At 54.6% G+C, this 26819-nt stretch overlaps 10 protein-coding genes across 10 annotated transcripts in view; 3 read left to right on the top strand and 7 right to left on the bottom strand.

Moving 5' to 3' along the window:
• Window positions 1-85: 85 nt before the first annotated feature.
• Window positions 86-3112, top strand: MONBRDRAFT_34246 (uncharacterized protein; the record flags this gene model as incomplete). The annotated part of the gene is made up of 14 exons (XM_001749678.1): window positions 86-230; window positions 354-491; window positions 639-734; window positions 888-945; window positions 1028-1100; window positions 1214-1298; window positions 1420-1501; window positions 1588-1645; window positions 1808-1884; window positions 2004-2043; window positions 2156-2233; window positions 2384-2576; window positions 2709-2760; window positions 2885-3112. 14 exons carry the CDS (start codon window positions 86-88, stop codon window positions 2967-2969), a joined length of 1260 nt encoding a protein of 419 aa, XP_001749730.1. The 3' UTR covers window positions 2970-3112.
• Window positions 3113-4662: 1550 nt separating this feature from the next.
• Window positions 4663-5629, top strand: MONBRDRAFT_11850 (uncharacterized protein; the record flags this gene model as incomplete). The annotated part of the gene is made up of 2 exons (XM_001749677.1): window positions 4663-5059; window positions 5193-5629. 2 exons carry the CDS (start codon window positions 4663-4665, stop codon window positions 5627-5629), a joined length of 834 nt encoding a protein of 277 aa, XP_001749729.1.
• Window positions 5630-6128: 499 nt separating this feature from the next.
• On the bottom strand, window positions 6129-7937 carry MONBRDRAFT_38840 (uncharacterized protein). Its single transcript, XM_001749622.1, has 8 exons — window positions 7685-7937; window positions 7477-7586; window positions 7300-7368; window positions 7074-7214; window positions 6816-6984; window positions 6647-6686; window positions 6452-6551; window positions 6129-6371 (listed from the first exon to the last, which is right to left on the bottom strand). The coding sequence occupies exons 1-8, from the start codon at window positions 7788-7790 to the stop codon at window positions 6270-6272; spliced, it is 837 nt and encodes a 278-aa protein (XP_001749674.1). The 5' UTR covers window positions 7791-7937; the 3' UTR covers window positions 6129-6269.
• Window positions 7938-9289: 1352 nt separating this feature from the next.
• MONBRDRAFT_29219 (uncharacterized protein) lies at window positions 9290-11011 on the bottom strand (the record flags this gene model as incomplete). The annotated part of the gene is made up of 1 exon (XM_001749621.1): window positions 9290-11011. One exon carries the CDS (start codon window positions 11009-11011, stop codon window positions 9290-9292), a length of 1722 nt encoding a protein of 573 aa, XP_001749673.1.
• Window positions 11012-11762: 751 nt separating this feature from the next.
• Window positions 11763-14579, bottom strand: MONBRDRAFT_29218 (uncharacterized protein; the record flags this gene model as incomplete). Its single annotated transcript, XM_001749620.1, has 13 exons — window positions 11763-11905; window positions 12032-12124; window positions 12228-12275; window positions 12452-12514; window positions 12609-12703; window positions 12838-12889; window positions 12975-13035; window positions 13196-13643; window positions 13733-13835; window positions 13926-13976; window positions 14079-14130; window positions 14242-14340; window positions 14430-14579. The coding sequence occupies 13 exons, from the start codon at window positions 14577-14579 to the stop codon at window positions 11763-11765; spliced, it is 1458 nt and encodes a 485-aa protein (XP_001749672.1).
• Window positions 14580-15557: 978 nt separating this feature from the next.
• Window positions 15558-16383, top strand: MONBRDRAFT_11846 (uncharacterized protein; the record flags this gene model as incomplete). Its single annotated transcript, XM_001749676.1, has 4 exons — window positions 15558-15730; window positions 15870-15941; window positions 16085-16145; window positions 16300-16383. The coding sequence occupies 4 exons, from the start codon at window positions 15558-15560 to the stop codon at window positions 16381-16383; spliced, it is 390 nt and encodes a 129-aa protein (XP_001749728.1).
• A 326-nt stretch (window positions 16384-16709) lies between these two features.
• On the bottom strand, window positions 16710-18831 carry MONBRDRAFT_34244 (uncharacterized protein). The gene is made up of 2 exons (XM_001749619.1): window positions 18208-18831; window positions 16710-18105 (listed from the first exon to the last, which is right to left on the bottom strand). Exons 1-2 carry the CDS (start codon window positions 18770-18772, stop codon window positions 16943-16945), a joined length of 1728 nt encoding a protein of 575 aa, XP_001749671.1. The 5' UTR covers window positions 18773-18831; the 3' UTR covers window positions 16710-16942.
• Window positions 18832-19433: 602 nt separating this feature from the next.
• On the bottom strand, window positions 19434-21820 carry MONBRDRAFT_29215 (uncharacterized protein; the record flags this gene model as incomplete). The annotated part of the gene is made up of 3 exons (XM_001749618.1): window positions 19434-19676; window positions 20052-21193; window positions 21301-21820. The coding sequence occupies 3 exons, from the start codon at window positions 21818-21820 to the stop codon at window positions 19434-19436; spliced, it is 1905 nt and encodes a 634-aa protein (XP_001749670.1).
• A 985-nt stretch (window positions 21821-22805) lies between these two features.
• On the bottom strand, window positions 22806-24163 carry MONBRDRAFT_29214 (uncharacterized protein; the record flags this gene model as incomplete). The annotated part of the gene is made up of 5 exons (XM_001749617.1): window positions 22806-23204; window positions 23357-23451; window positions 23532-23684; window positions 23791-23971; window positions 24128-24163. 5 exons carry the CDS (start codon window positions 24161-24163, stop codon window positions 22806-22808), a joined length of 864 nt encoding a protein of 287 aa, XP_001749669.1.
• Window positions 24164-24645: 482 nt separating this feature from the next.
• The window catches only part of MONBRDRAFT_34243 (uncharacterized protein), a gene marked incomplete at both ends in the record, with an annotated part of 8398 nt that continues 6224 nt past the window's right edge, over window positions 24646-26819 (bottom strand). The window contains 5 exons of the mRNA XM_001749616.1: window positions 24646-25003; window positions 25145-25191; window positions 25275-25505; window positions 25672-26273; window positions 26357-26722. Coding sequence (XP_001749668.1) covers window positions 24646-25003; window positions 25145-25191; window positions 25275-25505; window positions 25672-26273; window positions 26357-26722 — 1604 coding nt within the window. The remainder of the gene's footprint in view (window positions 25004-25144; window positions 25192-25274; window positions 25506-25671; window positions 26274-26356; window positions 26723-26819) is intronic.

Here is a 26819-nt window from a genome sequence, read left to right as displayed (position 1 = left end):
CCTTGGAATAGCAAAAGAACGGCTACAGGCACCGTTCGGCCCCTCTCCAGCCTTTGCCCTTGGACACACAGAACCATTCGCCAAGATGGCAGACTATCTCGAGGTGGACGGTCATGATGAGCAGCAGTCCAAGTCCATCCCGGACCGCGGCCCAAGCCAGAACCGCCTTGCCATCTCTAATAGCTATGTCAGCGATCGTGACATCTCCTTCACGGCGCGCCAGCTCCAAGGTCTGTAAATGCAGCTCCTCTGCCTTTCCGCTCCCAAGATGGGCTGGCTTCACCAATCTCACCACTCGAGCCGTGCGCTACGCCGCCTTGCGCCATGGCATGGCTGGGTGCTACGGCCTGTAGTGCTATCAAATCACTTTGCCCACATTGTCGGCGATGGCACGACCTTGCCCATTGAGCAGCTGGACCCCTTGCTCGAAGATATTCTCCAGCACCCACTCTCTGAACCCCAGCTGGACATGATTGTGACCCTGACAAAGGGTGAGTCTGAGACAGCCGCGTGCTGACCAAAGAACGCTCACCACCGGCTCAACGCAAAGCAATGACATGCCAAAGCCTCGCGAGCAGCTTTCTCCTCGGGTTGAGACGTCCCCGACGCCACAGCTCAACCGCGCTCTTGGCTAATAGGTACCGAAGCTTTGGCCTTTGAGCAGTTTACGACAGTCGTCCGCAACATTCTCCTCACCACCAACCGTTGGGGACTCCTGACCACCGGGGCCCAAGGTGAGGGAATGAGAGAGCCGGGAGGAGATTGAGTGATGCAAACCAGGCGTGGGCAGGTCGAGCGGTGATCATGCACGAGCTGGATCCGCACTTTCGATGGCACACGCCTCCAGTCCCTGCCGCCCACTCAACCCTAGCTCTCTCCACGTACAGGCACGGTCGGCTTTCACAGCATCGGTGACCAGCTGCAGCGCCGCCTGCTCAAACAAGGGTGAGCCATCATGCTCTCCTTCCTTCTCCCCTCGAAGAGATTTTGGGCCCGAGCCGCACCTCACTTATTTGATCAACAACAGCTTCACCTTCAATGTGATGGTGGTTGGTGAGACGGGTCTGGGCAAGTCTACCCTTGTCGACACCCTCTTTCGGGTAGGTGTCTGGACGAGGCGCTTGCAAAGCCTTTGTAGAAGAACATTGCGGGCCACGCCAGGCGATGTGCCGAATGTAAGCTGCCCCTCACACGCGGACCTTTGTTCATTCAGGGCCAAGTGAGCCGTCGAAGCTGTGCGCCAAATGGTGATCACGAACCCCTACCTCAGACGGTTGAGATCCACACCGTCACCCACGGTACGCCCATAGCACACTGGCCTGGGGCCCGTTCGCCAAGATCCAGCCCCTTGGCAATTTATTTGCTGGCTTGGTAGCCTCACGTGTAGCGTCGCATCCTGGCCTCTTTGTGCACCCACAGTTTTGCAAGAAGCCAACGTGCGCATGAAGCTCAACATCACCGACACGCCGGGGTTTGGGGACCTGGTCGACAACTCGGAATGGTATGTCTCTGTTTGCACACCTGGGTCCCGTGAGCTCCTACGCTGGCCTTCCACTCACCACCGTGGCAACGTGTCGGTGCATCCAGCTGGGAACCCATCGTGCAATACATTGAAGAGCAACACTCGCATTATCTCGATGCTGAGGTGAGGCCTGCACTTGGCTCTTTTGCTCTTTCTCCTTGTTCCCTTTTTTTTTTTTTTTTTTTTTTTTTTTTTTTTTTTTTTTTTTTTTTTTCGCGTTTATTGGTACACTCGTCGAGTCGACCTTTCTGACCCGCAGCTGGTCTTTGATGCTTGATGCAATAGCTGGCGGTCAACCGTGCGCGTATTGAGGATAGCAGGATACACGCCTGCCTCTACTTTTTGCCACCAACTGGACACAGGTCTGTGCTTGCTCGGCTTGGACCCCGTCTCATTGCATGGCTGTCACTATAGGGTTTGTTCCTCGCTGCTCGGTGCTTGGCCTCACCTTACTCTTCACGTTGGGGTTTTGCCATCGCAGCCTGTCGCCCTTGGACGTCAAGGCCATGCTTGAGCTCCAGGTATGCCGAGCTTGGCGCTGCCCACTGTCAAACCCCGTAGTGGCAGGTGCACCTTGCAGCGCTTGATGGAATGAGTCATGGAGACAGTGCTGTGGGCTTGCCTCTGTACTAGAAACTGGTCAACGTTGTGCCAGTGATTGGCAAGGCCGACACACTGACCAAGGAGGAACTGCACGCTTTCAAGGAGCGCGTACGTTGACCATGCTGATTGGTTTTGTCTGGCGTGTCTTGTTCTCGTGTTTGTTTCTTGGATTTCATGCGAGCAGAGACTGAGGGCAAGAATGGGCAGCTGAAGATGATGCTGACGATAATGTTCTGACCACGGGGTTGATGGGTGCAGGTGCGCGAGGACATGGAGACGTTTGGCATCCAGCCCTTCCCGCAGCCGCGCGAAGGCGATGAGGAGGAGGACATGTTGCGCATGCTGGAGGTGAAGGAGGTCATGCCCTTTGCCGTTGTTGGCCACAACCACGAAGCCCAGATTGACGGCCAAACCGTTCGCTACCGCAAGACTCGCTACGGCATGGTCAATGGTGCGTGCTAGGTCAAGGCAGGAAGAGATGCCTCAAGGGAGGCCTGGAGAGTTTTAATGCGCTCGCTGTTTTGCACCTGGTATGGCTCATGTGTTTGACAATGCCAAATATGCCGGACCGCTGAACATGTAGTTGACGATCGTAGCCACTGTGACTCTGCCGCCTTGAAGGAAATGCTTTTTGTGTAAGTGCGCCTTGCCGCTAGCCAGCCGTCCTCGCCTTTCCTCGGCCAAGCCTGGCCGTAGACGTTATCAAAACAGGCTCAATTTCAGGGCTCACGTGGGCGGGGTCGTTGATGTGCAAAACAGAACGCATCTGCAGGACCTGATCGATGCGACGGCAAGCGTACACTATGAAGCTTACCGCCGCTCCAACCTCGAGCAACCCGAGTAATCTGCCGTGCTATCGTCTCTGGATGGGCCTGATTGAAGTTGCGGAAACGAGTGTGAATACCAACAGGCCCCGGTGCGCGCGCGCAAGTGTTTTTTTGCTAATTTCAAGTCATTCTTTTATATCTGGGCAATTGATTGTTCTGGATTCTCAAAAGCCATCAGACCATGCGGTGGTGTGGTTCGCCTTGTGCCCGCCCGCATGCAGCAACAAAGTTTCCCCCCGTTCCCCATCACCAACAGCATGCAACATCGCTCTCCATAATGCCTACAGTGTCAAGATGGACCCACACCTTCTTTGTCCTGTTATCGTCCTGTTTTGTTGTTCTTCTGGCTGTTGTTGTTGTTGTTGTTGTTTTCTGTGTTTTGCAGAGGTGTGAAACTGCGGACAAGAATCTCGGACAAGAATCTCCCACCAGCAAATGCTGACAATTAAATGACATAGTGTAGCTTAGGGTACACTCTATCAAATACAAAGTGTGATATATACCACAGTATTCAGTTTGGGGGTGAAGCGGCAACTGAGGGGAAACAATGCAGATGCAGCTGCAGTAAGGGCGGGGGTGCATGCGCAACTCAAAGAGTGAAGCAGGAGATTGAAGAACGAAGGTGAAATGGCAGCGCTGCGCGATGCGGCGCGGGTAAAAGGGGCCGTTGCAAGCGGGGTAGAGGCGCAGAGCAGCACCACCTGCACGCATGGAGCGTGCGGCTCGGGCATCAAGCCGACGCCCCACGCCTCGCTGGCCAATACGAGCGACGCCGTCATCATAAGGACCAAAATCTTTGAAAAGTGCTCTTGACGTGGAAGGTGTGCAAGAGCAAGGTGTTTGCGTAACAAAAGCACCGATCGGCAGTCGCAAGTACGGGGCCCAAAAAGGGCAGCGAGTAGGAGGAAACGGTTATCTCTCCCTCTTTCTCCTCTCTCCCTCTCTTAAAAGAGTCTGATGGCAACCCTGCGCCACGATCCACACCGTCGGCCGCCAATGCCTCGACAGCCCAGAGCCTTTGTTTTCATCTCAGCGCGCTTTTTTTTTTCCTTATCATTCCGCCCCTCTCTTCTCTCTCTCAAACTCTCTCTCTCTCTCTCTCTCTCAAACTCTCTCTCTCTCTCTCTTTCTCAAACTCTTTCTCTCCCTCAAACTCTCTCTCAAACTCTCTCAAACTCTCTCTCTCTCTCTCAAAAACTCTCTCAAAAGCTCTCTCTCTCTCTCTTTTCTGCTTCTGCTTCTCTCTCACATTTTCTCTCACTCTCTCTGTCTCTCTCTCTCTTGTGTGGAACAAAACGGCAGCCAGCCGATCTCGATCGCATTGGGAGCCAGTCAACCCCGGCTACATAAGAGCGCCGCTGATAGACCATCCACACCGTCTTTGGGATCTCGATTGCGATTGCGTCTTATCCCACCCTCGCCATCCTTGCTTTGCGACGCTCCAAACAGCGTCTCCAAAGCCACCTGCTTTGGCATTTGGGAGCTTGCTCGTTTTGAGATCTTCAACCCTTTCGCTTGACACGCGCGCACTCGCTCGCTCGACACGACGACGCGACTGCTGCCTTTCCTCCTCGCCCTTGACATCGCCGTGGTTTGACGATAAAGGCAGGGGTGTGCGCTTTTTCTTCTCGTCATTTCCCCGCCCTTCCCCGCGGCTGCCCAGCCTTTTGCTTTTCTTTCGGGCCCACATTGCCAGCTGCCTCCGTCAACATGACGAGCATGATTGCCGCGCGACCGCCCATCCTCTTGGCAGCGCCCCCCTTTGACGACAACCTGTATTTCCGACCCACTCCCGTCATCCCGGCCACCCAGCGCTTGGATTATGCCCAGCCCCATCGACACGAGCAACCCTCCAACGTCCACCACGGTCATCATTTTCATCGCCTCCAACAAGAATCCCCGCTGCCAACCGGCAAGCGTTTCTCTTGCGAGCGCATCCTCTCGCCAGCTAGCTTCATGGACGAAGACTTGGATGATGCTCAAAACCCACAGCTAGCACAGTCCGAACAGCCACGACCCAAGCGCTTCGCTCTCGCTGTCACCACCGCCTCCCCTTTGCTCTCCGGGCCGCGATCCTGCCCCTCCAGTCCAGGCCAAATGCAGCGTGGTAGGTCTCCTGCATTTCTCCCTGCATTTCCCAAGTCGTCAAGACACCCTCGCATTTCTCTTGACGTGCGCATCAGACTCACCCCTGGCTTTGGCTGGTTTTTTTTTATCACTTGTGTGGGGTGCCTGGACAGACTCGACGCTGAGCCCCGTGAACATGAGTCCCCGGCTGGCCGCGCCCGTCACCTCGTGCCCGACCTCGCCCGATTCACGCCGCATTCCGGGCTGGCGCCCAGCCCGCCGTGCAGCGAGCAGCTCTCCCGGACTCGGATCCTCGAACCACCTCGTCTTGTCCGCCTTGCCCCGCGCCTACAAGAATCGACCTCGTGCTCGCAGCCATGGCGCAGCACATGCCTTGGAGCGCCACGCCTCCAACTCTGCCAGCGTTGCCCATCGACCACGTCGCCGACGCATGACCAATCCTCATCCATGCCCCGACCATACCCTCAGCAAGACACGCACCCCGTGTTGGTTTGAAGAGGACGACATCTCTCCCCTCACCTCCGCCCTGGCCAACAAGCTCACCTGCGCCAGCGCCCCGCCGTCGCCGACCATTCATTTCTACAGCTAGCCACATTGTGACTGCCCCTGCATGGACATTGAGGAGAATTCCAAGCTGTCTTTGAGCTCCGTGAGCGCCGCTGTACACGCATCGTCTTCTTTAAGTCTTGAATTAACTGGCCCCATCCAGCCCGCACCACGCCTTTGAGGAGTGCATAACGGGAACCCAAAACGACTCAGGTCGTTGCCGGTGCTTTGAAAGCATGGTTTTTGGCTCTTGAAGAGCAATTTTTTTTGTTCCTTATGTCGTACCTTTTTTTTGAGTCCCAAGACATTGTGCTGCGGCCCACCCATCCCGAGATGGCCGCTGTCAGCGCTTGTCACTTTCTCCCTTTTCCCTCTCTTCCTCTCTCTTTCTTTCGCCATATGATCCCCTAGGGTCATGACCTCTTCTCATCTTCTTTTCAACCAATTGAGCTCTCTTCTCTCTTTCTCTCTCTCTCTCTCTCTCTCTCTCTCTCACACACACCCATTGCTGAGCCGCGCGGCCAGGTCCCGACCCTCTACTTCTTTTGCAATCAATTGATCCAAACTGACATTAACATATAAACATGGACAGCCATTACATGAATCAGCACAAGCTCATCAAAGCGATCGGGACAACGACCACAACAAATGTTGCTGTGATGGGTCTGCCAGATTAAAAAAATTTAAATGAGCTCAAGGTCACGTATGGCCTGGAACTGTTGCGGTATCTCCATCAATGCCGCCAGAGCAAAGGCCACGTCTGGATGCCGCGACTGCGTCATGACCTACCAAGCAACCACAACACGGAGGTAGATAAGCAAGCACTCGCCTTGAATCATTCGCGTGCAGGCCGAACCCGAATTACCTTGTGAAAATTCACAAACTGAAAGTTGTCAAAACGGCGCTCTGGTAGTTCATCATCAAATCGCTGCATATCGTCCCAAGGACCATCGCCTACCCCAACCCTGCCGCACCAAACACCGCCACCACAACCATGGTGAGTATTGCAGGCAGTAGAACACCCATCGAGCCACGCCAGGAGAAGGTGCGCTTGACGAACAAGAGGATGGATAGAGGATAATTGCTGGCTTCGACGATGGCTAAGGCACACGAGACAGTCGCGCAGCAGAGGCGCGAGCAGTGAGAACGCGGCGCAGATGATGGTCCAAGAGTGCACAACCCTTGCATCTTTTCAGAGATGCTCGCCCTCGCCCCTATAAACTTCGTACCGTCGATGGTTTGACGTTTAGAGATGACTTGACCATCAGCGATGATGACCAGAATGTGAAACCCCCTTGTCTGCTTGACAATCCGAATGGCCTCGCCAATGATGGGGGCAAAGTTGGTCGGCCCACTGAGCCGGACCGAATGCACCAGCTCCGAGTATCGCGTCAGGACCTGGGAACATTCAAGGTAGCCGTCAGCACGAGCTTGAGCAGACACCACTGCCAACAGGCCGAGGGCTCCATGCACAACTAGATTCCGACCTCGCCAAACCCTTCGCAGGCTCGATCTGGAAAGAAGCTGAAGCAGCTCAGATCTCGCGTGGTAATGTCCCCGAATCCGTATGCTGGGATCAAGTTGTCGTCGTCGAAACTGGCCAGCGTCGACCCCAGCACGCGAATGGCCTACATGGCCCAGAGACAGAGCCAAGGGACGATTGTGGTCAGCAGGGCTAGATGCAATATTAGGCTGCTTTGTGCTTGTACATACTGTTTGATACGGATTCTCGCGTCTTTGATCCATGTGGTGTAGGCTCAACCCATGGAATGTCCCAGCCCCCTGCAGTGCGAAAGGTGAGTGGCCACAAAATGAAAACAAAGGCAATCCCAGAGGATTGATCAGCTTCACAAACTGGCCCATAATGGACCAGGCGTGAAGTTATTTTACCTGGGTGAGGTTGCTTTTGGTAAAGTCAACGCCGATGATGAGGTTGCAGCTCTCGAGACCAGCTGTGCGCAGCGCTTGGGTCACCTCATCGAGTGAGTTGTAGCGGTCGTCTGAAACAGCCATGGGTGAGTGAGGGAAGACAAGATATGAACGACTCAGGGCAATGCACAAACGAGCCCACAGACGAGAAGGACTGATTGGTACATACAGAAGCGTGCATACTTGGCATCCCCGGCTGCCGCGCTTCCGCGCTGTCCACGAAGCCAGTAGTAGAGCGCAACGCCCACCACGACGAGCAGAAACAGCTCCAACATGATGGCTGCGCGGCGCCCAAAAAACACCTCTTGTCCTTGATACTGCGGTGCTTGCTGCTCAACTGCACTCGCTTGCGTGCTCTGTGACCATGTAAAAGAAGGTAAATGTGCCACCTGCCCCCTCTCCAGCTCGATCCTCTCCAGCACGAAACCGGGAAATGCCGCTCAGGCCGCGACGTGCAACTCCATCACCCAGCTCAAGGGCTCAAGGCATCATCTGTCCGTTGTCAGATGTCAGACAATGGCGAAGTTAACTGACGTGGTGCCAAAAATACTTGTTGTCATCATCCAAAAATAAAAGTCAGATAAAGTATCTAGGGGCAAAAATATTAAGCTCTCCGACTGGGAATCGAACCCAGGTCTCCTGCGTGACAGGCAGGGATACTAGCCACTATACTATCGGAGATGATCTGACAGATGAGTTGAAATACAAATATATAAACAACGCTTTTTTTGCCAAACTAGTCAGCTTCACGCATTTGGCAAAGTTTGTGATAATAATTTTCGTACTTGGATCAATGCTAAGCGAGGCGAGGCGCTTCGGCTGAGGGTCAGACGGTGTTAAAAAGAAAGAAAAGCATGCACGACTGATGCCGTTGCTAACGTCAAAACCGTGTTCCCACATGTTTGAGCACTCCCACTGATTGAGCACACGCTCAGCGTCCATAATAATGGTGCTACTGCCATGTATCATGTCGAAGGAAAGTGTATTGGTCAACGTGTAACCCTAAAGTAACCCTGACGCCTACGCCCTATCCTAACCCCGTTGGGTTTCAAGCTTGAGTATTTAAAGGGCAACGTGCGGCAAGATGACGTTTTCACTCCCCTTGAGTCGCTACCAGGCGACGAGCCGGATGTATGGTGTCTATTGACCTTCTTTGGCGTACCAAGCCTTGCATTGCTGGAAACTCCGTTGCTCAAATCAGTAGGCTGTTCTGGGGGTAAAGCATTGCCTCTGCTTATACATGAAAATCTGTACACCTGGTTTTGGCCCGGATGTGTATGGTCCGGAAATGGCAGCGCCTGGATTGCCAGCTTGAGCACGATCAACAGCAAACTAGCTCGTTCACCTCGTGTCCAACGGAGCTGTCTATCGGACTCTGCTAGAGAGATGTGGCCCCTGCCTCCCGTTTTCTCAGGGGTTTGTAAAGACCCGTGGACTTACACATCCGTTTGTTAGAGAAAAATTGAAAAAAGGTTATCTCGGCGCTTCCATGGTACATCTCGCACTGTCCCAACCCCGTCGGTGTGTAGGTGTGTATTCTGGTCAGGGAGTCAAGTCGAATCAGCTATGGGGTTCGGGTGGTAAAGTTATCGTGGAGATGACGCAAAGTAAGCGCTAAAGCAGTGGGAGGGTCCAAATGCATGGAGGAACGGATTTGACGCTAAAACTTTATGCTAGTCAGGGGCTGACACACAACGAGGCGGCGAAGACACACCAACGCTACAACAAACGAGACGAGGCAGGAAGAATAAATCAAAAGCACGGATAACAACAACTAAAGCTCGTTCCAAACGATGGGCAGGGGATCCTTAGCGGTGCCTGGATCGTTGATGCTTGAGAGGCGATGGGCTTTGACGGCATTTTCCTTGGCAGCAACGGCCTTTTTATCCGCCGCGTTCTCTACGGCAGATTCAGCGGCCTCCTTGGCAGCGGTGGCGGTCTGCTTGACGACACGGCAATTGTTTTGAGACATTTCGTCGATTTTTGTCATTGCAGTCTTGGCAATTTGCTCAATATGGCGCAGGCAAGCATCATCAGCAGGGTTGCATAGCAGTGTGTTGATTTCTGTAGTTTCGTGCACAATCTCATGGAAGCCTGCCTTATTCTGAAATTCACAGTCGTTCACGGCAATGATGACAGCTTTCATCAAGGTGTTGAGAGTTTTTCTCTGCGTTTCATTCAGGGTTGTCCCAGAAGCCCATTTGGCCTTGGCGCCGCTCTCGTCTTGGAAATGCTCCCAGTCAATGCTGGTCACGTTGTTTGAGTAATCCGATTCTGATACTGTCTGGCCTTTGATGGTCCTGCGGAGCTCGGCATGGCGGAAATTGAGGGCAGAGACGGTAAACTTTTTGTAGTCAAACGTTGTTAGGTGCACGTGCACCATGACGAGGACCTTGAACGACTTCTTCTTGCGCTCCTTCAGTTTCTTATTGTCGATGGTGACAACAAGCGCCAGCTCCGGCCGATAGTCACCATGCCCGTCGCCGGTCTGGCCTTTGTAGAGAAAAGCGCTAGACTTATTAGCATAAGACTTGACAGTGTCGGTGATGCTCTCTACCGTGAGCTTGAGCTCCTTCAAGCGGGTGAGCAGATGTGCGAAGCTTTGAAATGCCACTCGCTGAGGCACTGCTGCTTCTTCTTCGTGCCCGCTCGGCACCTTATCATATAAGTCCTTGCACCACTGAGGAAAGCTGAAAAACTTGAGGTGATGTTCCTCGCACACCTTCTTCAATTCCTTGGCATTGCCTTCGGCGCGATCTTCCACTTTCATGCTGGCCCAGAAAGCATACGCACTAATCTCAGCTGACAGCAATTGAGTGTGATTGAGGGCTTCACCCAGCAGCACAGTCACGAACGTGGCGTTTTGCGTTTCGTCGGACCAGTAGACTATGCCGGCACAAGAGCCCTGCTCATCCAGCGCGGGACCACCGCTAGCGCCGGGAGACACGACACCCTGGCAGCGAAGCACTTTGTGGTTGTCCGCGTTGATAATTTCTAACACCTCAAGCTCGACAGGAGTATACTCGCCGTCAATAATGCTGAGGCAGTAAAGCTTCTGGTTCACCGCGCACGGCTTGTCGGCCTTCCCCATGTCCACTTTCACGTTGGGCATTGACTTGGTCAGCTCCATCTCGAGTTTATCGCCGTACGAAGTTCCACCGTAGCCAGCCTGTTCGCCGAGGCGAAGGATAGCCACGTCGGCCGTTGCCTCAACCGGGGTTGGTGAATCTGCCTGCTGAACCTGAAGCTCGTAAACAAAGCCGATTCGCTCAATGCCGTCGCCAAAGACAAACTCCTCATCCTGTTTCTGGCTCAGGAGGGGAAAGTTGAACACGGCCGCCTTTGCGTCGGCGGCCGTATACACGACGTGCGCGGCCGTGGCAACGGCGCCATTGCCGAGGTAGAAGCCAAGGCCCAGCTTCTCCTCCGTGCTGATGACGCAGACATTGTCCCACTTTTCCTCCAGGTTTACATCAAAAACCGGCGCAAACGCCATGGCGAGGTGCGAGGAGGTGGGAGGGAGAGGAAGGGGAAGGAAAGCGCTAGCGTGTGGGAGCACAGAGCTAGACCCTTTGCAGCAAGAAGAGGTCTTTTTAATACATCCGCACGCAAACCTGGTGCAGATCCAGATCGCGTTTCGTCAAATCAAAACAAAATTTACTGTTAGTTTTGTTTGATTCTGTGTCCCAACGCTCCCACAACAAACATGTTTGTCTTTAGTCACGCACTACCCCGGCCATAAACAGTTTGCACACTTGCGATGCTTGAAAGCAACCTACTTTTATTGCTTGGCACAGAACGGCGTGCAGCGACTGGCGGGCGCCTTAGTGAGCTGCTCAAAGTGAAGCCCCGTTCATGTCGTTGCACTGGATGCCATTCGGCACAAACAAGGTGCTTCATCGATGAACTTTAAAACCTTTATGGCCGAAGGCTGGGCTCTGCTGGTTCGGGTGGCTTGTCACCGGCAGACTGATGCTAAGACAGCGTGCCTATCCCTAACCCACACACGCACACCCTTCGGCCAAGCAGGCCGGCTATCAGCACAACGCTACCCCAACAACCCGGACCCTCAGTGACAAGAATCGAAAATTCACCAAATGACGAAAAACAGACAAAAATTACCCTTAAATTTCGAGAAAAATGATCGCGCCGGTGGCGTGTGCAAAGTCAGTTACTATTTGAAATCAGGAACAGAGACAAAACTGGAGCATGGAGCGCGTCAACCACCGGCCAAAGTTCCACGCATATCAGGAGGCCGCCATCTGAGCACGGAGTTCATTAGCACTCAGGTAACCGGCATCAGCTGCCAACTGCTCGCGCAAGTCTGCTGCGCTGATGTATCCGGCATCTGACGCCAACCGTTGCATGTCTGCAATCGTCAAATACTCGCCTGTGTTTCATTGCACACCCACCACGCACCCATACATGTAAGAGAGTGAAACGGTCAGTGCTGGCACGGTCGAACAGCGAGCCGCAGCAACGGGGGGATCGAGGGCCACAGCGCAGAGGGCCGTACCGTCTGGTTTGGCCAGGCGCTGCATATCGTCAACCGTCAAGTAGCCAGCCTCTTGCGCCAGCGTGCGCATGGCATCAATGGTCAAGTAATCACCTGTCGATCATGACCAACACGCATCCATTCATCAGTCACGGTCAGGCCATACCACGACGCAACACCACCAAAGGCGACGACGGAGCGAGAGATTAAAACCCACCCTCGCGGTTAACCATGATGTAGTCCATGTCATCCACGGTGAGGTATGCTAGCAAACACGGGCATCAAACGGAGGTGATGAATGAGCAAAACGGGCGCAGCAAGGAAACGAAGGAGACGGGAAGGAGGCAAGGGTAGAGGAAGAACAAGGAAACAGCACTCTGCTCGAGACCAACAGGCGGCCCGGAACGGCGAGGCGGAAGAAAGGAGAAAATATGCACTGACTGTCATCTTCGCCGCCTTCTTCGTCTGCATACGCCTCCATTTCTGACAACGTGATGTAGGCATCTAGCAGCCAGACATGCAAGGTGTGCCGCACCAGTGAGCGAGCCAGCTGGAGATCAGCACCCGCACGCCAGCAAGTCGAGAACCACAGCTGCACCTTCGTCGGCAACGCATTGTCCAGCACCCCGACTCTTCTGCATCAAGAGACGCATGGCCAACGCAGCGCGAATCTCAGCCTCCTCCTCTTCCTCCCTAGCGAGCCGCAACACCAAGCCGATACCACCCGTCGGTCAGGAACAAACGGCACAACGCTGTCAAAGCAAGGCAAAACAGACAGCGACAGCATGCGGGACACGACGCCTCTGGCGCCAGCCACGGACACGTACGTGAGCTCTGGGATCATATCAACGACCTCAGACTTGAGCTCCAGTTGTGTGGCTATGGACACATGATGTGCGCTTCAGTTACCACCTACGCAACAGAATGGCGTGCCAAAGACTAAGCAGGAGGGTACGGGACGTACCGGCTTCGGGGTCCAGACCGCTTCTGCCCTGACGCAGCGCAGCAACCCACCGATCAGCCATCTAAGCGGAAGCAAGAAAACAATCAGGCCGTGCAGGGCACACCAAAGTTGAGAGTACCCAGGTTTGTTCAAGCGCCGCTGCCGCCCCTTGCTCACTGGAGCAGGGGGTTGGGGGTTGGGGTTCCACAGTTTCTTCTGACCCAAGGACCAAAACGACGTACCACTTCCGTCTCACAGATCATGGTCAGCTTGGTTTTGCCCCACTTCATCTGTATGGTTACCGCCTCCTTTTTGCTCTTTTTGATGACCAGCTCACCGCTAGCCACATCGTCGATTCGCATGGCGGGCGTTTCATCCTCGGCGTCCTTGTATATCAGCAAGGTGTCTTCTTCGTAGACCACCCATCGAGACTTTTTGCGTAGCTCCTTGATGACCACCCAACCCTGCTTGCCCTTGCTAACCTTGTAGGCTGCTCGGCTAACAAACTTGACCCGCACCTCGTCCTTGGTGGGCCGCTTGGGGAAGGGGCTCACAAACCAATACTCATCCGAGGCCGTTTGTTGGCGAGCAGTCTTGCTGGCCGTGTTGCGGCGCTGTGCACGGCTCTGGCGGCGAACATTGCCGGTGCTTACCACTTTGTTGCCGAAGCCACCGGAGAACTGCTTACGACTATGGGCGCGAGCAGCGTATTCGTCAGGGGCTAGCGGGTGGGCCATGCCTCGCTGTACCAACGGGAACATTCGAGTAGTGGCTCATACATTTGGCGCAGCATGGTGGCCTCCCAATTGCGGCGCACAGCGCGCAGCTCTTTGCTTTGCAGTGTAAGGCTGTTGTCCAGAAACTGCTCCGTGGCTACCTCCTCTGGATGCGACGAGTACGGGTGGTCATCAGCTCAAGGCACCTCATGCATCCAATCGAAACAACAAGAAGAGCAAGAGCTGTAATCCAGACCTCCCAAGGAGCGTTGAACTTTAACGATGCCATAGTCGTCTGGCGAGGATGCTGTGGCCGGGTGTGTGTGTGTGTGGGGGGGGGGAGGGGGGGGGAAGATGCGTCGTGAGCGTGTCCAGAGTCGCCTCGGATTGGAGCTGGGCAGGTACGTACATGGGGCAGCAGCTGATTTATCTGCGCCAATGGCGTTCCAATCACTTTGCACCTGTCACGTTGCATGCCGTCGGCATGAGTTGAGGAGGACATTTGGGCCTCAACCGAGCCGACGCGCGGTGCGCTCAACTCAGATCAGACACAGCAGGCGAAAAATGGGAACCTTGAGCATGCCGGCAATCAGGTCGCGAATGGTTCCAGCAGCCGGAACGCGCACGCATCGACACTGTTGTCCATCAGCCAGGTAGACAATGGCTGAGATCTGTGCAGCACACACCGGGTTCATGAGTCTGGGTCGGCCAGGCGTTATCGCGGGAAGGGGGCGCGCGTGACATGGACGCAAACTCGAACCTTCTCATTGTCATTGTTGATAAAAGTGGCAGCCATGGCCGATGTCCCGAGACACTTGCCCCCTGTGCAAAGCCACTCCACCTCGCAACGCCCCTTCTTCCCCCACAGCAAATCAGAGCAGAGCCCGGCTTGCCGCCAGCCCCACCTCATCCATCCGCCGATGCCGCGACCAGTTGACGCCCACAAGGATTTGGCTCCCTTGGGCGTAGGACCCTTCAAATTAAATTACAAACGCCTCAAAATAAAATTATTGAAATCTCATTCTCTGCTCAAACCAAACCAATTCGAGCGACGTATTTATGTCGCCTCTCTCCCCTCTCATCGCCAGACATGGCAGCCGCACAGCCTCGCAGCCGCACTCAGCTTGCCCAGTTTTTTAATCGCCCCCTCATTCACTCAATACATTTCGCAGGACTCGCCACGAACATCCTTCTCGTCGATTCATGATGTGCTAAACATGTGAAGAAAATGAGCCTCACGCCTCTACTTGTTTTCAGAGGCCATATGGCTTAGAATGGTATGTCAAATGGCAGCGCCAGTGTCTAAAGCGGCTGCGAACGGCGTGATACACGGTGGACTTGTTACCTATGAGGGCGAGGGGTACAGCTAAGAACGAAGCCAACGAAGATAGATGTACAAATAAGAATGAACCGAATGATCCTCCGAGGTCCTTGTCGTCATCGCATGGAGCTACGCAAAGACTTGTCTCCTTGCGCGATATCAGAAAGGGCTCATACAGGTGTTCACGGGCATGCCGTGGCAGCAAAACAAGGGAGGTGCCAGGCGTCAATCAGGCGACGCTTTACACCTGGCCGGCGGCAGCGAGATAAGTCTCGAACAACAAGCAACCAGTGTGTGGTGCTGATTGACTATAACGTATGGGGACCAAAGTCTTTCGCGCACTTATGGCGTTCAAGGCATCTCTCTTAAATCATCAGCCGGAAAGTAAAATACTAAACATCAATCTCACCTTTTCCATCTGACATCGACTACCAAGCGTGATGCTTAGAGAGTGGATATGTGTATAGTTTTATGGTCAAAAAAGCACTGTAGCTGATACATGTTCTCAGGTCGACCGACGGCAGCTCTTTCTCTTTTTTTTTTTTTTTTGTGCGCCGACCTCTGAGAATGGCAGCCAAGCAGGTTTTGCAGGATATGCCGCCGGCTGGTGGCTACACGTCCGTGCCTTACAAGCGCAACGTGCCTTACCGTGGCCCCCACGGTGCGGTTCTGTTTGCTGGGGCCATTGGCGTCATGGCATACGGCTTCTACAAGGTCATTCAGGGCAACCAGGCTAGGAGGTCAGCATCTTTGGCACTTTGCGCGCAGGCGCTGTACGCGAGCAAGGGTCTCGGTAGTAGCAGACGGAGCGCTTGGATGTGCGCTTCTTTCTCACGTGCATCTGTGCTGGGTTTCCTCGCGTGGATGTGCTGTCTGTAGGCGTCTTGGAGAGGAGAAGCTCAACGCTCGCATTGCTATTGCTCCTGTGCTCGAGGCGGAAGCCGACCGACTGTACGTCACCGCTCTGCGGCACCGCCAGGAAGGGAGGAATTTACAAGCGACTCTCCAATTTTGCCCTATCCTGTGTTCCTCCTTCCATGCGGTGCCACTTCTCACGTCGCTTATTATAAACACTTGGCTACCCACTTCGACAGGATGGTTCGCCGTCGTGCTCAGATCACCGAAGCCGAGCGCAAGATCATGGCCAACCACAAGGTGCGGTGTTTGGTGGTCAAAGCTTTGTCCGATCGTGTGGGCTGACCTCATCTTAGCCTATTCCACGGCTGTGTGCTCTGCGCTTCCTCACGTTGCGAATCCGTCTCATGAATGGCGTGCCTGCTCCTGCCCATGATGACACACATCCTCTTAGGGCTGGGACGTGAACGAGAAGTTTTACAACACAGACTCTTACGTCGCGCCTACCACGCCGCTAACGGTGCCCCAAATTGTCTAGATGTGCAGTCACACTGCCATGCAACCTCTTTGCTGATTTTCCGGGCAACTAGGGCGCAGTGGGTTGAAAGTCCCCTTGTGCTCTGCTCCTTTCACTTTACCGAAGGCGGCGTCAAATTTGGCTTGCCGCCGCGACAATTTTTTTTCTTTTCATACCAGCCACGCTGCGCGCTCTTGGCCGGTATCTTTGACGTTGTTTCGGGCCGTGGGCTTGACACCAGCAGCTTGATCTGCGTCTTGGCCTCCCCACTTGTATTACTTTTCTCCTTGTCCTTTCCTTCCTTGGCCAACGCTGGTGTGATGCCGAGAAGCATTGTCCAGATGATTCAAGGATTCAATTAGATGACATTACCCATTGATCTGGTCTCTGGTCTCTGGAATCTCGCTCGCTCTCGTCCCTCATGGCATCGGGTATCACCACGGGTATAGAGGGCGGCACTGAGCACTCTTGCTCTTTACACGCTATTTTCGACGGCTGGCCGTTGTGCTTCTCAGACTGGCTGCGCATTCTGCTCGCGACCAATTTTTTTCTTCTTCTGACAGACTAACTCAAGGAAGAACTACAGAAAAGTGGCGCGCAGGTTGCTAGTGTGCGGTGTCCGCACAAGGACAGGCATACCCAGCACCAGAGGCGGGTGGTCCGCATGCTCGTTCTCATGCTCGTGCTCGTGCACCAACTCGACGGCGTGTTGAACCTCGCGAAGCGTCTCCTTATCGGGGTTGAGTGCCAGATGCATGTTGTCATCCCAGGTGACGTCCTTCCAGTCCAGCTGCATGACAACGTGGCCTTCGTCGTCCACAACGACAGGCCCCGTGACAGTTTCGCCGACCTCGCCTCCGCACAGCAGCTTCCAAAAGCTGACCAAGTCGTCGACACCCATCAGAAGAGCACCGGCAACGGTGCAAATGGCACCCACAATCTTGAGGGCGGTCACAGCTTCGTCCAGGAAAACCATACCCACAATCACGGGGATGAGCACGTAGAGGCTACTCAGCGGGGCCACGATAGCTGCCTTGTCTGGCATGGCTTGGGAAAGATAGACAAAACTACCATTGCCCAGGCCATGGCAAGCGCCAGCAGCCATGATCAAGACGTGGGTGGCGCCAAAGCCAGCCAAAGACACATCGCCAAAGATAACAAAGGCGGAGAAGAAGCCACCAGCCACAAACCAGACCACGCTGCTACAGTAGCTAAAGGCCATGTTGACTTCGGTGAAAACGGCCAGCATTTGGAGCAAGGGCGTGGTCAACCCCCAGCCAGCAATGGTGATGAAGAAGAAGAGCAAGGTGCGAGTCTCCCCGAGATCAAAGCTTGAGCCACCGCCAAAGGCAAACATCATGGTTGCGCCGAGGCCCAGCCCGATGCCCAGTGCCTTTTGCTTGGTGAGGCGATCGCCAAGGCAGAGGAATCCGGCGACGATGGGGACGATAACGTAAAGGGAGGCTAGTGGGGCCAGAAGCGAGGCTTCACCGTCGTTGGCGTTTAGCATGGTAAAACCAACAATGCCCATGGCATTGGTGAGGCCGGCCAGGGCGCCAATGACGTGGTTGTAGAGCCGCAGTTCGCCCCAGTGCCCGGCAATTCGTGGGCCAAAGTTGACAGAGGCAAATGTCAGAAGGGAGCAAGCGTCGCCCATGTAGTAGAGGCAAATGTATGTGCCGCTGGAGACTTCCACGTGCTTGTCGACGATGTTGGATGTGCGAAGCAGAATGGAGTTGCAGGCTAGGGGTGTGACAGCCCGAAAGAATGTGAGGTGAGGTCAAGCCATCCATGTGCTTCGGGATATGCGAACCAGGAAGCGAGCCTGTTGTAATAGTTACGTACAAGCAAAGAGAGCATAGAGAAAAAGGCAGAACCACATGCGGCCCGCGCCGCTGTTGGAAGTGGGGTCTGGGATGGCAATTTCCACGTGCACGCCCTCGAGCGCTTGGTCAAACTCGACACCGCTGTCTTGCGAGGTGCTGGTGCTGTTTGAAAGTTGTTTAGGCTTTTCAGCGGTCTTGGATTTGTCGTCCATGATGAGGGCTTGCTCAATATTTCCTGGCGCCAGGATGGTTGGAACAACAGATCCCATACGAGAAATGTCGGGTAGCAAGGACGTGCGGCGCATGACACCGGTATCAGCAAGGTTGCGGACCCGAGTGAGAGGGTCTTGTGCCAATGCATCGCTGGTCGGGCTGGCTGGCCCCGGAAACGATGCATCGAGAATGGTGGTGAGGGTGGGGCGACGGCGCGAGGTCGAGGTCGAGGTTGAGGGTGCATTCGCGATCTCATCGGCAGGAGTAGTAGTGGTGCTGGGATTGGCAGGAGTAGGGGTGCTGGGATTTGCAGTAGTCGCATGTGGCGCCTCATTGGCCTCTGGAGTCAGAGGGGGTGGTGCGTCTGCCATTGGTAAAGGTCTGAGGAGGAAGCGCGGGTCGGAAAGGAGTCGGAATCTGCCCGTATGGCGCGGCCGCCTGCCCGGCAACTCTAGAGCGAGGCAAAGGTGTGCAGGCGACAAGAGAACGGTGGCGTCATATGTGAGGTCAAAGGCAGGCGGCGTTGATTGGTGAGATAGTAGGCGGGCAACTCACCAAGTGTGTTGCTAGTTAGTTGTCAAACTTCATTTGCTGCTGCTGCTGCTGCTGCTGCTGCTGCAGGGGTGGTTGGCAGGAGGAAGAGCAAAAGGTTTAAAAAATGCGACAGCTCTCCAGCCACTCCACGGCCCCCTCCCCCAGATAACAAGAGCGCGCTCGTGTTTGTGTGCGTCTTTAAACTTGAGGCTCTCTGTATCATGTGGTGTGCGCGCCCACCCGTGGACGCGCGTGGGGGGCTCGCGACATGCTTATGTGTGTGTGTGTGTGTGTGTGTGTGTGTGTGTGTATTTATTTCAAAAGGGCGCAACGGACTGAAGCGGCACAGCACATGGGGATATTGTTGTGAATTGTGCCAAGTACATGTCGTCGGTAGCTGGGTGGAGGTTGCAGCAAATCGAGGACGGCACGCTGCCTCTGCTGCAAGAACCAAGAACCAAATCAATAATGCTGTGTTGTGTACACGAGTGTCCTTAATCATGCCACGCGATAACCTCCACGAAAGCGTGCATACCGTTGAACAGAGAGAGAGAGAGAGAGAGAGAGAGCGAGGGCATGAGAGAGAGAAGAGTTGAAGAGAGAGCGAGGGCGTGAGAGAGAGTTTGAGAGAGAGAGAGTTTGAGAGAGAGAGAGTTTGAGAGAGAGAGAGTTTGAGAGAGAGAGAGTTTGAGAGAGAGAGAGTTTGAGAGAGAGAAAGAGGACTTTACAACGTTGGATTTCCTATTTTGAATTGACGTTGCATCAATTCGAACAAGGATACACTTGCATTACAGCAAGATTTGGACACAGCACGTGCTTACTTGCATGCATTTTGCAGTCAGGTGTTGTAAAAAGGCACAATGTCACTCCTTTTTTTTCTTCTTTTTGTTCCTGTTGAGTGGAGATGTAAAATGAAATGGGAAACGGCAGCGGTTGTGGTTGGTTTGGCGCATGACATTGACTTTGCTGATGATGGTATACAAAAAGACACGCAATGGGTGATCAAAATGTAGATTGCCACAACATCGGGACACGGCCTTGACTCGCAGAGTCCAATGCAAACAGTGCTACCAGGCGAGCACACACGAGGCCTCGACACCATCTGAATCGTTATACCATATCGGTAGGGCTGGGAAGAACGGGTGCACCGGCCATCAGGGGGAGGGCGCTCAAGTGAGCAGTTTCCTCCTCCACGTCGTCAGCGTCAAGCGCAGCAGCAACAGCGGCCTCCAGCTCGTGTTCTGGTTTGTTCACGCTAAAGTGCATTGTGTCATCCCAGTCTAGGTCCCGCCATTGCAATTCAACCACGACATGACCTTCATCATCCACCACCGCTGGGATCATGTGCTGGGTCGTGTCTTTCGACGTGCGACAACAACAGTTGAGGCTAGCCACCAGCTCTGTCAGGTCCGACACACCCATCATGAGCACGGCCACGACGGCCAGGATGGACCCAACGATTTTGAGCGCAGTGACCTCTTCGCCAAGTGCAATCATGCCCACGGCCACGGGGAGGACAATGTTGAGCGATGACAGAGGTGCCACGACCGAAGCCTCGGACGGCATGGCTTGAGACAGATAGACAAAGCATGCGTTGGCAATGCCATGGCACGCCCCAGCCAGAAGCAGCATGATGTGCGCCCAATCAAAGTTGGTCAGGTCCACTTGGCCAAAGATGCTCACAGCCGCCACAATTCCCGTCACGGTAAAGGCCACGACGCTGCTCACGTAGGCAGCCGCCAGGTCGTTGGCAGGAAGAAGGGATATCAACTGAAAAAGGGTGGTGGTGAAACCCCACCCAAAGAAGACGATGAAAAAGTAGGTCAGGGTGGACATGTCACTAAAGCTGAAGGATGATCCCCCCCCAAAGGCAAACATCATCGTCGCGCCAACACCGAGCACAATGCCCGCAAGCTTGCGCAGTGTTGCACGGTCTCCAAAGGCCAGGAAGCCAAAGATTACTGGTACCACCAGGTTCAGGGACGTGAGCGGGGCCAGCAGCGAAGCTTCGCCACCATCAGCATTGAGCATGGTAAAGCCCACGATGCCAATGGCGTTGAGCATGCCTGCGGCTGCGCCCGCTCCGGCACGGCGTGGAAGCACGCTTTGCCAATGGATCTTAAAGGCAAAGGTGCGAAGCGCAAAGGCAAGCAGTGCTGTGCCATCGCCAAGCATGAATACTAGGAGGTAGCTGCCATTGCTAACCACGGTCGAAGGAGCCACAATCGAGGAGAGGCGCAGAAAAATTGACTGACAGCCTGTCAAAGCAAATGAGCATTGGTTCGTTCAAGACTGAGCACTAGCCGATCAACGTGGAGGGTGTCGACCAGCGAGAAGCAGATAGATTGGGGGGGCAAAGACATACCGGCAAACAGCGCAAACAGGAACAAGAACGACCACATGCGGGAACGGCTGCCCGCGGGCGCGGGCGTCTCGACCAGCTCCACATTGAAGTGAGCATGCTGTTCTGTCGGATCTCGAGAGCTGTCCTTTGCCTTGTCTTTGATGAGGTGTGGCGAATTCTTGCTACCCAAGCCATCCTCCAGCACCAGGTCCTGCTTTTGGGTGAGATGGTCGGTATCAAGAACCGATGGTGGCCCTACACGCGAGCTGAGCACTTGGAGAGGGTCCAAGGATCCGGTCGACGTTATGGGCAAGAGAGGCAGCGCGTGCTGAGCCGGCGCATCAAGGTTGTCAAGGTTGTCCACGGGGCCTTGAGGAACCAAAGGCAGTTGTTCAAGGACGGGTTCGACCAGCAGGGACTGGCGTGGAGGTGGTAGATTGGCCACGGCGGCATGAAGGCGGTCGACGACGGTTTGCTGCTCAGCCAAGGCGGCGATGGCGTTCGAGCCAGGGCTTGCAGAGGACAAAGGGGTCTCGCTCATGACCGCGATCGCGATGCGCAACTCGCGTAAGTGATTGCAACGGCAGCCAGCAGGCTTGAGCAGGGGCAGGGCGGCGTGGGCGGCGTGGGCGGCGTGGCACAGACGGCGTTTGGGCGTGCACGGTGGGCTACGTGGCGGGAAGAGAGAAAAATGACTCTCTTAGAGCGCCGGCAGCGGGAGACAACGAGAAGGAGCCTGGGAAAGGGGCAGCATGCTTGAAGGTGGGAAGGGTGGGGGCTTGCGTGGAAGCTCTGAAAGAATGCGGTGTCCCAATCCAACGGCATGGCATCATGGCGAGGGTGTTGCGCCGTTTTGACAGGCGAAGCATCACAGCTGGTGCGATGTGAGGCATGCAAAGGCATCACAGATGTCTCGAGGAACAGAGAATGGGCAAGTAGGGAGCACGAGTTTGACGGGTTGAGAGGGAAAGGGGGCTTAAAATTTCGCAACCGTATTCCACCGCGTGTGCTCACACACGCGCGCCGGAGAGGCATGAGAGAGAGAGAGAGAGAGAGAGTGTGTGTGTGTGTGTGTGTGCTTTCCCGAGCTTATGGGCCTCTCATAAGAAGCTCCCTGCCCTATCCTTCCATCCCTGACGGATGCACCGTCTGAATGCCTGCCTGACTCGTCGATCAAGAGGAGCAGAACGTGAGCGATAGGGAGCAGAACGTGAGCGATTGGGAGCAGCGCGGGGCTCACAGGTTAGATGATGAGAAGGGGGCTCTGCCCAACCTCTCTTGCTGAAATTCGATCGCGCCCTCTTTTGTGTGTGTGTGTGTGTGTGTGTGTGTGTGTGTGTGTGTGTGTGTGTGTGTGTGTGTGTGTGTGTGTGTGTCCGCAATTTTCAGAGTGTGAATTGACATGTGAATCCTTTTTTTGGAGTATTACAACATTTGACTGCTTTCGCGTTCTGAAAATGAAGAGCCATTTCTTGACGATACAAAAATTTACATGTTAAGGAGACGGGCGATGATGAATTGACTGGTCACTGGGGATTCTTGATAAAGGTAACAATGTAGTCGACCCAGTCAAAGGGCAAGACAAACCATCGCCACCGGAAGACGTCGAGAACAAAGCCTTGGCGATCAATCGCCGTGAGGCCACGAGGTGCGGTAAGCTGCAGCAGCTCCTCGGGTCGGATAAACTGGGAGTAAGTATGCATGCCTTTGGGAATGAGGCCCAGGACATCCTCGGCTGCAAAAATGACAATGAGCCAGCTCAACCAGTTGCGGTTGGGCGTTGACAAAATCAGCATTTCGCGCGACTTGGTCAGCTGCACCATGGCATCCACAAATACCGGCACGTTGGCCACGTGCTCAATCACCTCCATGACCAAGACCACGTCGTACTGGGCACCACGCGCCGCCAAGGCCTCTGCAGTTACCTACCCAAAGCAGATGCATGTTAATTAACCCGCAAGTAAAGACCCGGGCCAGAATGGTAGGATAAAGACACCACGGAGCAGCGAGGAATGGAATCACGAGCCACTCCAGGGTGCCACGATCAAGGGTGGGCACTTGAATGAGCACCACTCACTTGCTCATAGTCGACGGAGAGCCCCATGGCGCGAGCATGTACGCGAGCAATGGGAAGTGCTTCACCCACGGAATCAATGCCTTTGACCTCGGCGCCTGAATCACACCAGGTGGCAGCCGCTCAGGTCAAACTGTGAACGCAGGATAGGCGGGGAAAGACGGGGATCTAGACATACCGAGGTAGGCCATCGACTCGGACAGAATGCCACCTCCACAACCAATGTCCAACACGCTGATTCCGGCCAAAGGGCGATGGGCGGCCGGTAGCCGCGGTTGCACAAGTGCCGTCTGTGCTTGGTCCGTATACTTGAGACCTTTTCCCTCGAGCTCTGCGCAGCAGATAAAAACAAGCAAACACGAGACGTGTACCTAGTCAAGGTGTGCGTAAAGCGTGGGTGGGACGCCGGTTGTACTGGCGCGCGTGCTCAAACCAACCCTTCAAGTCGGCGTAGTAGGCATCAATGGCTTCCTGAATGTGTGTCGTACTGCGCTCGTGGTGCTCACAGATCTTGCGTGCAATGTATGCCAGGCGAGCTGGGTTCAGATGGTGGAGCGGGTACATTTCCGCGCTCCTGTCCCACCAAGCATGGCCCAGTTGCTTGAACGTATCCGTATCCTGCGCCACGAGCAAAGGGGGCCGCCAACAGGACGCTGTCAATAATTCTGGAAAGGCTCCACGTTCCCGGTTCAACAACACACAAATCAACACGCTCCCACCCCCTCCCCCCCCCACACACACATACTTCCGAGTAAAAGCACGCTGCATTCTCACCTTTGGATCAATCGTGGTCACGGGATGCGACGCCATGTCTGCCTGCTGCTGCTAGAGGAGGTGAGCAGTGGGGGGCTGGTCACGAGCCAAGACGGAAAAGCCAGAGCAGACGAGTCATCTGATTACAACCCCCTTGCAGCACAAAATCTGACATTTACAGCGTTAAATCTGAAATATTCGTTTATATATAAACTTATGAGAGACTCTGTCAGATCATCTCCGATAGTATAGTGGCTAGTATCCCTGCCTGTCACGCAGGAGACCTGGGTTCGATTCCCAGTCGGAGAGCTTAATATTTTTGCTTTCTTTCAATCTGAATGGCGTCAACTTGGTGCCTTGGTCGCATGTGAGGTTTCGAAGTTCGCCTCAAACTTGCCCCACCCCCATTTTTTTTTTTCTGTGCTCGCAGCACCAATAGCACTTTGAAACATGAAGTTTGATTCGATTCGGACATGATTTACGTTATCCATGTGAAGCCAGATAATGCACATGCAGCTTCACATGACAACGCAAGCCAATTAATCTTCGGAAGAGGAGGATCCGGATTCGGACGGTGGTACGGCCTGCAAAAGCTGGCGCGTCTCTTGATTTTCGGGCGTGGCTTCTTCGGACTCTGGATCGTCCGGCTTTGGCGTCAAGTCTTCATCCTTCATCTCCTCCAAGCCTCCCCGCGACGAAGCGGCCACGTCCTGTTCGAGGCGTTCACCAGCTGCTGTCTCGTCGTCGTCTGTGTACGCCGTAGTCGGGGGCCATAGCAGTTGATCATACTCAGATTGAGCCGAAGTGCGCGTTCCACAGCGCAACCGTGCGATCCGCGTGTCAATGCTGTGTCGCATCAGCAGCCGATGTACGTGTACTGGCCGGGTCTGACCCAATCTGTTCCAGCCGGCATGCGGGCAGCGAGATGAGAAAAAAATGATGTCAAAAGAATGGCCAACGAGAGAAAGAAAAAGAACACGCCAGAGTTGGTCAATCACAGGCCCGGAACCCAATCCAGAGAGGGCTGTCTTTACTGACCTATGGACGCGACCAATGGCTTGCTGCTCAGTTGCAGGATTAACACACTGCGGAGGGGCACGCATCCACGGTTAGACGATATCTACAGTCCAATTCAGCAGTCACTCCCTCACTGCCGCCTGAGACATACCGGATCCATAAGAACGACATGATTGGCCTCGGTCAAATTGATGCCCACAGCACCAGCGCGCGTGGAAAGAAGAAACACGTTGGTGCTCGGGTCCTTGGCAAAGCCAGCAAGCGCATTTGTACGCTGTGTGCGTTCCATGCTCCCCACTAGCGTGGCAAATTTGAGGTGACGCCGCTTCAAGCGTTCCCCCACCATTGTCAACGTGTTGGAGAATTGTGAAAATACTAGCACCTATGCAACGCAACGGTGATATCAATGCCATCTCGAGTCAAGCCCAAGCGCAAAAACAAACAAACAAACAAACAAACAAGTAATCGATCCACAGGTGTATGGCACAGAGCCTGCTGTCCATTCCTGCGGAGGTGTCACCGACAAGCCTTGGTGCGGCCCGACAGACCTTGGCCAGGGGCTCGCGGGCCCAGATAGCATCCAGCGTCATCAACAGTGCCTGGATCTTGCTGTCAAACAAAACTTTGGCCACAGCGGTCTTGGCCCGCTTGGCGCCGGGTGCATCGCCACTCGCAGCTTCATCGCTTTGGTCAGCTGCCGTAGCCAGCCGCTTGAGTCCATTCAACTTGATGGGCCGACGGCACAAGGGACAAGGAGAGGTGGGCTCGATGCCAGAGCCAACAAGGCTTGTAATGCACACGAAGCAAAACTGGTGATGGCAAGGGGTCTCCACAGGCTGCTCCTTGACATCCAAGCAAATTGGGCAGTTGTCTTCTTGCAGTTCTCTTTGGCTGAATTTGAGCTTGTCCAAGTCCCTGGAGCGCTGCTGTAAGACATCAGTAAACGAGTCCAGTCGCTTGAGATAGGATTCAAACGATGACAGGGGGCTTCGTGCTGCTACCAGCGCGCCGGCGCAGGCTCGTCGTAGAGGCAAAGTGAGGTGACTCAGCTGCACGGCCAGACGCGTGACGCAGACGCTCCCCTTTTCGCGATAGACCGCGTATCGGGCCTCCAAATCGGCCGCTAGCTGGTCGTAGGCTGCACGTTCCGCTGTATGGCAATGGGACATGAAGATGACATTTGAGTGCTTCGCGTGCATTCGTAGAGGCCCATCATTCACTGCGCTGGCGTACCTGGCGAAAAATCTACCATCACCGTGTGGGCGGAGATTGGTGGCAACTCAAGAATGGGCTGACCCTCGAGCGCCTGGTTCAGCGTGTGGCGGACCATTACGCGGAGCAAGACGGGCTGGATGAGGTTATCGCAATGGCTTCGGAATCGGGGTCCAAACCCAAACAGTAAGCCAGCTGACATGCGTGCCCCATAGTTGGGGTCAAAGGGCACGCGCAAAAAGGAGAATTGAGGCGCCAAATCTGGCAACACTCGTCGCTGCACGGGCGTGCCCGTCAGGCACCAACGATTGCGAGCTGCAAGCGCCTGAATTTTGCGCCCTTGCCTCGAGGCACTTGATATGAGGTGGCTCTCATCCAGAACAATCCCTACAACCAAGAAGACCCCGTTAGCAAAACAGAAAGAATGAGGGAGGAACATTACAAGAGGAATGCATTCAATCGAGAGACAAGATTTTCATGGTTA

Source organism: Monosiga brevicollis, genomic scaffold (genome assembly GCF_000002865.3).
Source record: "Monosiga brevicollis MX1 MONBRscaffold_32 genomic scaffold, whole genome shotgun sequence".
In the NCBI taxonomy this organism is placed as follows: domain Eukaryota; class Choanoflagellata; order Craspedida; family Salpingoecidae; genus Monosiga; species Monosiga brevicollis.
The sequence above is the reverse complement of the archived record's forward strand: the minus strand, read 5'-3'. Positions and strand labels throughout refer to the sequence as shown.